Here is a 12,055-nt window from a genome sequence, read left to right on the forward strand (position 1 = left end):
GGGCCAGTTAGAAGCACGTGGCAGACCCTAAAGGCAGTGTGCATCTGCTCAGTGGACGCGCACCACGGAATGAAGTACAGCACTGGAATTCTCAACCATCCTGCACTCAAGAGGCATAAGGTTGGCTCAAGGCCACCACTGCTGTGGGAGGCAGAGGAATGTCCCCCACTCCCAAGATGTCGCTGTCCTAATCCCTGGTGTTCTGCCTGTGGGTAAGTCATGTTCCCTCTCAAAGGGGAACTAAGGTGGCAAATAGAATTCAGGTTGCTGATCAGCTGCCCTTAACAGAAGGAGATTATTCTGGATTATCTTGGTGGAACCAATTCAATCACGTGAGTCCTTAAAAGTGGAGGAGGGGCCAGGGCTCAGTAGCTCACGCCTGTAATCCCAACACTTTGGGAGGCCGAGGCGGGCGGATCACGAGGTCAAGAGTTTGAGACCAGCCTGACCAACATGGTAAAATCCTATCTCTACTAAAAAAAAAAAAAAAAAATTAGCTGGACGTGGAGGCATGCACCTGTGATCCCAGCTAATCAGGAGGCTGAGGCAGGAGAATCGCTTGAACCCGGGAGGCGGAGGTTGCAGTGAGCAGAGATTGTGCCATTGCACTCCAGCCTGGGTGACAGAGCAAGACTCCATCTCAAAGAAAAAAAAAAGGTGGGGGAGGAAGGTAGAGGAGTGGGGTCAGAGATGGGACAACGGAAGATGAGGCAGGGCAAATGAAGCATGAGAGTGCCTGATGCCTGCTGCCAGCTCTGAGGTGGTGGGGCTGTATGCACAGACCAAGTGCTGGAGCTCAGGGCAGCCCAGCTGGAGCTCAGGCCAGCAAGGAAATGGGGACAGGCCTGCAGCCCCGTGGAAATGCACTCTGCTGACACCTGAATGACCAAGGAGACTGAGCCTCCCTGGAGCCTCCGGAAAGGAGCACACTGCCCTGACAACACTGTGGCCGTAGGCCGGTGAGACCCGCAGAACCCGTGTTATTTTAAATCACCACGCAGGTGGAAATCCAGTCACTTACCTTCATTGACTTCGTCATTTTCTCTGTCCACCTGGGCTTTCAGGACATATCTTTTTATGAGCCGTTTCATGATTTTCTGAAATGTCAAGCAACGAAGGGATCAGACAGGGTGGGCCTAGTGCAGAGGCAGCCTGCGTGGTGTAGCAGGACCCCTCCCTCACTTGAAGAGCCTCAGCAACCACGGCGACCCTCCCATGCCTGGCGCCTCACTCTGGAGGGGTACCCTGCACAGTGCGGGTACCTGGTCAGTCTCTGTTTAGCCTCCCCTACAGGACACAATGTCCACCTGAACCTGGGATACTTCTCTGTGGCAGGAAACTGAGCCAAGCAGAGAGGGAGAGACAGAGAGAAAGGGTGGAGTGGGGAGTGGCGGAAATCCTGGATCCACGTCTCTGCTCCAGGGGCCTTGGCCTGGCTCTGCCCTACTCAGTCATGTCATCTTTCCTGGACCTCAGTTCTATTTCAAGGATGGAGGGCTGGGGAAGACTTAGCAGGCCTGCCTGGGTGGAGCTGCCTCCCTCGGAGGTCACAGTGAGCAGTGTGCGCTTCATGAGAGGAGATCCGCTGGGTACAGAAGTTAGGACCAGGCTTGGAGGATAAGTCCACTGTACCTTGGAAAATTCCTACCAGAAGCAGAAGCAGACACAGCTGGGCCTCTGGGGTTTTACAGAGATACCACTTCCCACAGGCCTGACACTGTGCTGCCGGAGTCACACTGGAGAAGGATTTGGCCCTCAAGTTCCGTTCATTATGCAAATACCGAATTCGTTAAGCAGGCGAGGCATGAATAAACACTTAAGACACACCAAGAATAGAGCCAAGTGTAGGAAAGACTGCAGGAGGTGAACTTTGGATTTTGCCAGCTAGTTGGTCCAGGGTTCCTGCGAAATCACAGGATTTAAAAATACTCGGGTAGCCGAGACTTCTGAATCTTCCAAGAGATGAGCACTGTGGAAGAGAGGAAGGGATTTCCCTGCTCCTTGGTCCTCCCTTCCTGTGGCCTTCTCACCTGCTCACACCTGGGGACCAAGAGGACAGAGGCAGCATTTTCCAGTTTGAAGAGACCTGTAGGGACCTGATTCTGTTCCTAGCTTTGCTACATAGGCTGTGGAAAAGCATCTTGCAAATAAAAAGTAAGTGAACTGGATGCAAAGAGCTGGAGGATTTACTTGTTATCATCAATTATGGTTCTTTCCATCCCTTTAACCGTGAAGAGCTTGTCACAGAGATGCTTCCTGGCCTGTGATTCCAAGACTTCACCTGAACCCAAAAGGCTCTCTAGGATAACACTGGGTTTAGCTCATTCAGGCCAGCGCTGCCCCTCCTCAGCCCTTGGGCTCATGGGCCAACTGGCTCTGTGGTTTGAGTCGTGATCTAATTTCAGGCTGAAGAATTGACCGTTGCTGCTTCCTGCTGATCCTTCTCAGAGAAGCCTGGGTCTTATCCTACTAGTGGTTAAACTGCAGTGCTGAATTTCTCATGGATATAGTCTAGTCAATAAAGTAAGTTATCTAAGTTATAAAAACATACCCCTTTCAAGCTAGGTGCGGTGGCTCATGCCTGTAATCCCAGAACTTTGGGAGGCCGAGGTGGGCAGATCACCTGAGGTCAGGAGTTCAAGACCAGCCTGGCCAACATGGTGAAACCCTGTCTCTACTAAAAATACAAAAGTTAGTTGGGCATGGTGGTGGGCACCTGTAATCCCAGCAACTCATGAGGCTGAGGCAGGGAGAATTGCTTGAACCTGGGAGGCAGAGGAGGTTGCAGTGAGCTGAGATCATGCCACTGCACTCCAGCCTGGACAACAGAGCGAGACTCCATCTCAAAAAAAAAAAAAATATATATATATATATATTTCAGATATATATAAAATATATATCTCAAAAAATATTTTTTGAGATTATATAAAATATATATACAAAATATATATATATATATACACACACACACACACACACATATCCCTTTCCATGAGACTCAATAATGCTGCTTTCACTTTGAGTTGGAAAAACAAAACAAGACAAAAACTTTGTCCCAAACTAGTTCTCATGAAAAAAAAAAAAAAAAACAACATAACAAAACAGACACCTAGGTATCTGTCATTCTTACTGAATAAGAAATTCAGAAGTGTTCTTCCACGGCAAGCTTTCAGGCTGACACAAAATTAAAGGGACCTAGTTAAAGTTGGTTGCCTTTTCAAGGCAAACCTCAGGAATTGAGGGTTCTTCAGTTTCTGGATCCATCAATTAAAGAGCTTTACTGTTTCTCATGTAAAATAATAAGCCAGAGATTGGTAGTCAAATGACGTTGAGGAAAATCCTTTCATAGGTTCAGCCAGAATTGCAGCCCTTCCTGTTTGGTGTGCACCTTTTGTATTTAAGAACATTCCATGGCGTATATTTACTAGTAATAGAAAATGTGCCCCTCAAACCCTATTTGGCTGGGATAGGTGAGATCCTGCTTGTAGTCTCCCTCAATGCAGAGGAGCCCCTCAGGAGGAAGGGTGAAAGGATGAAGATGCAAAGAAGCAAATGCATTGAGTGCTTCCATAGACCAGGATTGTGTCAGCCTCTCACAAAAGTCATCTTACTGACTCCTCCAAGAAACTCAGTGAGATGGGAGTTGTCATCTCCATTTACAGATGAGGACACTGAGGCTCAGACACTGATGTAACTTCTCCAAGGTCACACAGCTGGAAAGTGGCAGATCTGAGATTTAACCAGCATGGAAACCATGGCTGGGGCTTCATCTGGGCATCAAAATAAAGGCTCAAGATGGTTTAGGAAAAGAGATGTGGGAAACTGGCCCCTATTAGTCAAAGAGGGTTTGGGCCATGTCTGGGTACTGAGTCTTTTTATGCAGGGGGAAGCCTCACTAGATTTCAGAGGCTGGGTGACATCATACAGTGGTCATCCCTTGAAGAAGGGGGTCTCTGCTCTGGCACTGGCAGGAATGCTCATGACCCACTCTTGAGCACTGGCATGCTCAACCTGAGCCAGGGTTTCTGTTGACCTAGGGCTCAGAGGGTAGAAAAGCAAAGGTTTACTTTGAAGCTGTCAGTGTGCATTAGGATTATAAAGGCTTCCTGTGGAAGCAGAACCAGATGAGCACTGCAGACGTGCCGGGAAACTTTAGCCTTCCTCCTCACCTCCAGGGCACTTCCCAGAGTGACAGGGACCTTCAGGGAGAGCAGTGTGACTGCCTGCCAGTTCTTAAAGACTTCATGTCCTGCCTGGCATGGTGGCTCATGCCTATAATCCTAGCACTTTGGAATGCTGAGGCAGGTGGATCACTTGAGGCCAGGAGTTGGAGACCGGCCTGGGTAACATGGCGAAACCCCATCTCTGCTAAAAATACAAAATTTAGCCAGGCGTGTTGATGCACACCTGTAGTCCCAGCTACTTGGGAGGCTGAGGCAGGAGAATTGCTTTAACCTTGGAGGCAGAAGTTGCAGTGAGCCAAGATGGTGCCATTGCACTGCCGCCTGGGTGACAGAGTGAGACTCTGTCTCATAAACCAAAAAAACTTCATGTCCTCATAGAGACCTAACTTCCCTTCTGTTATGTGCATGCTGCACAACTTGATACCTTCAAAAGCCAGTTTTGCCACCAGAAAGCCTGAAATGGTTGGAGAAATGGCCAAAAGTTCTATTTAACATGGATGGCACAGAGGATATTGTTGCAGGAAGTGAGGGACCCTGAAAGGAGGTACCAGCTGGAGCTGCGGCAGAGGAACATAAATTGTGAAGATTTCATGGATGGTTATCACTTCCCTAATAATACTTTCATAATTTCTTACACCTGTCTTTATTTTAATCTCTTAATCCTGTTATCTTTGTAAGCTGAGGATGTACATCACTTCAGGACCACTGTGATGATTGCGTTAACTGTACAAATTGATTGTAAAACATGTGTGTTTGAACAATATGAAATCAGTGCACCTTCAAAAAGAACAGAATAACAGCAATTTTCAGGGAACAAGGGAAGACAACTATAAGGTCTGACTTCCTGTGGGGTTGGGCACAATAGAGCCATATTTTTCTTCTTGCTGAGAGCCTATAAACGGACATGCAAGTAGGGAAGATATCGCTGAATTCTTTTCCTAGCAAGGAATATTAATAATTAAGACCCTGGGAAAGTAATGCATTCCTGGGGGGAGGTCTACAAATAGCCACTCTGGAAGTGTCTGTCTTATGTGGTTGAGATAAGGACTGAAATACGCCCTGGTTTCCTGCAGTATTCTCAGGCTTATTAGGGTGGGGAAGAAACTCCACCCTGGTAAATTTGAGGTCAGACCAGTTCTCTGCTTTTGAACCCTGTTTTCTGTTGTTTAAGATGTTTATCAAGACAATACATGCAAAGCTGAACATAGACCCTTATCAGGAGTTTTTGATTTTGCCCTTTGCCTTGTGATCTTTGCTTTGCCCTTTGCCTTGTGATCTTTATTGGCCTCAGAAGCACGTGATCTTTATTCTCCTTTTTGCCCTTTGAAGCATGTGATCTTGTGACCTACTCCCTGTTCTTGCACCCCCTCCCCTTTTGAAATCCTCAATAAAAACCTGCTGGTTTTGTGGCGCAGGTGGGCATCACAGTCCTACCGATATGTGATGTCACCCCTGGAGGTCCAGCTGTAAAATTCCTCTCTTTGTACTCTTTCTCTTTGTTTCTCAGCCGGCCGATGCTTATGGAAAATAGAAAGAACCTACGTTGAAATACTGGGGGCTGGTTCCCTTGATAGGATATCTATTTCTATTTGATTTCATTAAAATGGAAAAACTGCAATTACATTTGCCCCAACCTAATAGAAAAGATGGACGTAGAAAGCTTCCCTTCTTTCACTATGTGGGGGAAATGTGTGTGTATCTGTGTGTGTGTGTGTGTGTGTGTGTGTGTGTGTGTGTATGTTTTGTGATGAGTATGAGATACCTCCTTGCTATCTTCCATAGAATTCTTTCACTTCATGGAGATAATAAGCTTTCTCCAAGTTACTATGTCCCTGGTAGTGTCTACTCTCCCTGCCCTGCCCCATGCATTAGAAAGTACTGGAGATAAGTATATTTAGTGCTATCACTCAGGAAAAGAATACTCAGGAGGATGAAGATGAGATGCACAATGGATAACAGCAGTTGTCAAGCAGAGCCCTGCGTCTGGAGAGGAAGGCACACAGTTCCCACAGCCCAGACCCAGCCCAGACTACAAGGGGCCAGATGGCCTCTGGCTGCTGGTGGTGAAGGGGAATACAGGACATCTTTCTATGAGAGAGACAACTCTCCCTGCACAGCCAGGGAAGATGAGGACACAGATAAGGAAGCAAGGGAGAGAACACATACTGTATGTTGATGATGGCCAATGAGGTAGGATCCAGAGGGAAGCAATGTGGTCACCTAGGAAAACAGAAATTGAGGAACATTTGGAAGAGAGTGGACAAAATGGATCACAGGACAAGTCATTCATTAAACTGAGGTTTATCAGACACAAGAATAGAAGAAATAGGCACTGGCAAGTTGTCCATCCTCTTTGCTTTGATCTCTTCAGTAAAGGCCATTTAGAAGATGGAAAAGAGAACTCCCCACTGGCTTTTGGGGAGCAGATTGCAGCATAAAGATTGGCGTGTATGTGAAAGATGGATGTGCCTGGATTCTATCTATTATTTGGGATATCACTTGTTTAGTTTCACCATAAAGAAATATACCTCTCAGAGTGAGTATGTGGGTCTGTATACTTCCTGCCCCAACAAACTGACAAGCTGGATCTTGGAACAGATCACAGGGAGCTTGGGGAGGAGGCATACTTTGGCCATCTCACCAGTATCATGGTTTTGCTCCATTGTTGGGTCTCAGGTCTGCAGAGCCCAGACTGGAAAACACATTACAAAAAATGGTTTTGTGAAAAATAACAATCCAGACACCCTGGAGTCTAAGGAAACAACACAGAAAGCCTCTGAAGTCTGAAGGAGCTGTCTTCCCTTACAACAAAGACCTCACAAAAGCAGAAGCATTGACAAACAGCAGAATAAACACCTGAAACGCTAACAGTCGAGAAATTGAATGAAGAGACAAAAAAGTAGCAAGCTTAGTAACTAAATGTGTGTGAATGATGGTGCTTTTATCTTCTTGGGAACACTAAGTGATTTCTCAGAGCCACAACATGTGAGAGGCTGATGGAATATGTGCTCAGTGACAGCAGCTCTGCCTAGGGCCTGGATTGTAAGAAAGAGGGGGTGAATTGGGCTGCTAATGTTCTCTGCACATTTGGAAGCTGCTGTGGGAGGAAAGCAATGCTACTTGGAAGACCACTGGTGGGCCCAAGGAAAGAGAGGAGCCGTACTCAGATCCCCACTCAAATTGTCCTTGCTGCTGGTGATAGCAAAAGTGCCCCAGTGCCTTCTCCTGCTCTTTGCCTCTTCACTGTGTGCTTGGAAGGCTCAGATAGGTCTCTTCCTGGTGACTGTCAAACACAGGCAAGACAGGTTCTGAGGAGGGTGCTGGTGCAACACTATGAAGATAAATAATAGGCCAGTATCCAGGCAGCATGATGTGGTGAGAGAGGGGGGCCCTCTGAGAGAGATCTCAGTTCAGTCACTTCTGTGGCCTTGGCCACTGAGCCTCAATTCCCTCATCTGTTACATGAGGTTGAAGACAGTGCCCATCTCCAAGGAATATGGGCGACTACACCTGAGCTAGTGTCCAGCCTGCATCCAGGTGTCTTTTAGTGACATCTCAGGGTTTACTCCTATTGTGAGCAGATGATGACTCAGGACGATGCCATGCAGCCTAGCAGGGTGGAGCCAAGAGCCGATGTGCAAAGACTACGCTCCCTCAGTCCCTTTCCTCTGATGCCTACTGGCTGGCTTTTTGTTTCTTCTTTTCTGTGACAACTATTTGAGTAAGTCGCCTCAGGCTTTTTCTGTGGAGTCACAAATTACAAAATGAGCAAAGCTTTTCGAGGTCATCAGTTGCCTGAAGCTGTAGACGACCAATCTCTGTAATCACAGCAGGAAGTTCCTGGGGAGATTCAAGGCAGTATGGACTCAACCAGCGAGGATGGAAGACAGAGAGGGGACTGCTCTGAGACTGCTTTTGAAAATGGTCTCCTACCAGGCACGGTGGCTCACGCCTGTAATCCCAGCACTTTGGGAGGCCGAGGCAGGTGGATCACCTGAGGTCGGGAGCTCGAGACCAGCCTGACCAACATGGTGAATCCCCATCTCTACTAAAAATACAAAATTATCCAGGCATGATGGTGCATGCCTGTAATCCCAGCTACTCGGGAGGCTGAGGCAAGAGAATCACTTGAACCTGGGAGGTGGAGGTTGTGGCAAGCCGAGATTGTGCCATTGCACTCCAGCCTGGGCAACAAGAGTGAAACTCTGTCTAAAATAAATAAATAAAGTAAATAAGTACGTAAATAAATAAATAAAAGGAAATGGTCTCCTTCAGAAAGGATTCATTCTGGGATGGGACATTCACACAGAATTGATCTTCCTGTATCTCAGGAGCGGATTCTGCTCAAAACCTAGGAGAGATTTGGCCCTAACCCATTGGGTATCTATCTTTTCTGTGACACAGATAATCTACACTTCTCTCTGAAAAGCTGAGAAATAAAAATCCTTCCACTGACCAAAGGCTTTGTTTTGTAAAATAGCTCAAAGCAGATCAAACCAGTCAGTCCCAATTTTGTGCGCGATTAAACACAAGATTTGCCCATTGCTAATTTTTCGCCTGTCATCTGACAGAACTATAAGCTCTTTGAGGGATGAGCCATTTCTTAATTGTGCAATTAAATCCTCCTAACTGCACAGCTGGCTTCTGAAATATGGTTGGAGAGATTCAATTAGAGACCTATATCTAAAAGATCTAAGTCTGTAATTGCTCCCTGTGGGAAGGTGGCACCAGGGGCACATCACCTCCACCCAAAGGCATGCTCAGGACAGCTTAAAATTTACATCTGATAAGAAGCGATCAGCATAGGTGAAACTGCTGGTCATCGAGAAGTGGAAGGCAGGAAAGGAGTGGCCTGCACTTTTATAATTGATTATCCGTAGCTATCGTTTATCACTGGTGCATGGGCTGATCCAAACGGATACAGAGATCTGGCATTCATTTCCAAAAGCAATGCAAGGATTGGAAGCACAAAAGTTCTTTTTCTAATTTTTCTGACAACAGACTTGGCAGGCTGGCAGTCCAAGTCTGAAGACACCTATATCTACTTGACTACTTAAGAAAGAAACCTGGGAGCCATGCTGGGTGTGCCTCACCCTCCCCATATGTGCCCAGCAGCTATACATCCAGAAAGTGTATTGCATCTGTCTGCTTTTCTCCATCACCCTGATCATACCCCAATCCAAGCAACCATGCCTTGTACCTGAATGACTGTCACATCCTCCTCACTGGAATCCCTGCTTTTACTCTTGTCCCCACCTGTCTCCTCTCATTATAGCAGTTAGGTGGTTTCTTAAAGCACGAATACAATTTCATTATCTCCCTTCCTGGGCAAAGTTACCTTCTCCCCCATCCTGACAGTGGTCTGGTCCTCTGACCTCACCTCCTTCCGCTCTCTGCTTCCATAGGGCCAGGCTGCTCTGGACCTGCCACCCTTCTCTTCCTCTGCCCGGAAGGTCACATATGGCTGCCTCCTGCATCCGAGTGGTCTTGGCTGACTGTTCTCTCCTTGAAGATGTCCCCTCTGAAAACCGTATCTAAGCAGAAGCTCCCTATTTTTCTCTGTTTTTGAGTCCTCCTGTTTTCTTTTTGTCACTGTCATCAGTTTGAGGGCATACACTTATCTCTGTGTTGACTTGTTCATTGTCCATTGTCACTAGACTGGAGGTGCCACTGAGGAAGGAACCACATCTCTATCTGTATCCCCAGGAAGTAGCACAGTGCCTGACATATAGTAAGCACCCAATAAATATTTGTGCAATAAAGGAAGGAATGAAGCTGTGTTCTTGGGGGATGACACAGCCATGGGACTGAATCTGTGTCTTAGTGGAGTCTACTTCTGCCCATGCTTGGATGCTTGGGAAAGGGGTGGTTACCTGGTATCTGGTGGGCTTGCTGAAAGTGTTATTTGCTGTCAGGTTTTCAGAATTCCTCATGCCAGCCTGGTAGCGAGTCTTCTGGATAAAACAAACAAACCCACACATATCACACACAAAAACATACATGCATCCCTACATATCTTGTAGGACTTGAACAGTATCCACATACGGGGCTGTCTCAGTGAGGCAGCTTCTGAAAGCTGATTGACCCGGTGCTGCTTGGCTTCCTAGAACATTGTTTCTAGGACCTTTAGCTCTGTAGGACGTTAATAAGGGTTACAGAATATTGTTTAGTCAACTTGGTTGGAAAGCACTGAGTTAAGGTTAGATGGATGTCTCTTCTCCAGGGGTTTTAACATACTAACAAACACTGAGAATCCCCAGGAGAGCCAGAGAATGGGAAGGAAACCTTTTTCTCAGAGATCATTTTCCAGACACTTTCTGAGAAAAGCTGTTCTATTTCCAAGTCCACTAAGGTGTTCCCTTCACTGGGGTCACGGCTTAGCCAGGCAGCTTGCTAAGTCCCCAGCAGGGCACCTCTCCAAGGGGTTGCAAGGAGAAAGGGGGGTATCACAGTAGCCTCTGCTGGCATTGGAGCTTTCAGATGTGTCCAGGCAGACTCTACAGAGTACCGGCCCTCCCAGCCCCTGGCCCCCCTTGCATGGGGTGGGGGAGGGCAGCCATATGACTCAAACACACTCCACTTGCCCGCCCCCTCCTGCTGCCTTCTCCAGCCCCATAAACCACAGGCTACCTACCTTGAATTTGGAATTCAGCATGCCCATTTCAAGGTCATTTTCACAGCTTTTGGCCTTAGATTTGCAGAGTTTTATGAGGCACATCTTGATTCTCATTATGAGATAATAAAATGATTTAGGACTTGGCACTAGATTAAAAGGAGCAGGTAGAGTTCTTCCTTCATCAAAGTAAGACAGCCAGAGTTTTGCTCGGGCGAATTTCCATTCCACATCTGCATCCTCCTGTGGAACAAGGGAAACAACAACACACCCTCGAAGGCCGCGATTTAACAACGGAGCCCATCCTGAGGAGCGGAGACACAGCCTACACATTCGGAGAGCAGACTTCTAAGCAGGACTCTGGTGCGTCTACAGATGGCACAGAGAAGGGGAGTTTACTCTCACTAAAGCCATGCACAATGGTCACTCTTTCCGCCTCTGTCCTTCGGACTCATGACTGAGAAGCCTCGACCAGTTCATACTAACCACCCCTGTTCTACACTGGGTACTTTTACCAACATTCTCCACATGCAGCTAGCCAAAGAACTTTTCTCACCGCCACTTAATCTGGCTAGTCATTAATTTTTATAGCTCTGCTAGCTGATTCACCAGCCACCACGGCGTTACTGTATTTGTTAACCTCTAAAGAAGTGCTGCTCACTAGAAATATATTGTGAGCCAAAAAGATGAGCCACATAGGTAAGTTTCAATTTTCTACTAGCTCCATTCTAAAAAGTAAAATCGAACAGGTGAAATTAATTTTAGTAATATATTATATTTAATGCAGTAGATCAAAAATATCATTTCAACATGTAAGCATTATAAAACAATATTAAGATAGCTTACCTTACTGTTTTCATACTAAGTCTTCAAACTCCAGTGTGAATTTTATCCTTACAGCACATCTATTTGGACCAGCCACTTTTTTTTTTTTTTTGAGATGGAGTCTCATTCTGTCGCTCAGGCTAGAGTGCAGTGGCGCGACCTCGGCTCACTGCCAGCTCCGCCTCCTGGATTCACGCCATCTCCTGCCTCAGTCTCCTAAATAGCTGGGACTAAAGGCACCCGCCACCATGCCCTGCTAATTTTTTGTGTTTTTATTACGGATGGGGTTTCACTGTGTTAGCCAGGATGGTCTCGATCTCCTGACCTCGTGATCTGGCTGCCTCGGCCTCCCAAAGTGCTGGGATTACAGGCGTGAGCCACCGCGCCCGGCTGGACCAGCCACATTTTAAGTGCTTGATAGGCATATGTGGTT

The 12,055-nt window shown here is 46.8% G+C and overlaps 1 protein-coding gene across 2 annotated transcripts in view; it reads right to left on the reverse strand.

Moving 5' to 3' along the window:
* Window positions 1–12,055, reverse strand: part of TRPC7 (transient receptor potential cation channel subfamily C member 7) — a 141,805-nt gene that overhangs the window by 2,439 nt on the left and 127,311 nt on the right. For both annotated transcript variants that reach the window (XM_045394288.2, XM_005557853.4), the window contains 3 exons: window positions 10,819–11,040; window positions 10,058–10,138; window positions 1,022–1,097 (listed from right to left, as the gene is read on the reverse strand). In XM_045394288.2, coding sequence (XP_045250223.2) covers window positions 1,022–1,097; window positions 10,058–10,138; window positions 10,819–11,040 — 379 coding nt within the window. The remainder of the gene's footprint in view (window positions 1–1,021; window positions 1,098–10,057; window positions 10,139–10,818; window positions 11,041–12,055) is intronic.

This window comes from Macaca fascicularis, chromosome 6, assembly GCF_037993035.2.
Source record: "Macaca fascicularis isolate 582-1 chromosome 6, T2T-MFA8v1.1".
Taxonomy (NCBI): Eukaryota; Metazoa; Chordata; class Mammalia; order Primates; family Cercopithecidae; genus Macaca; species Macaca fascicularis.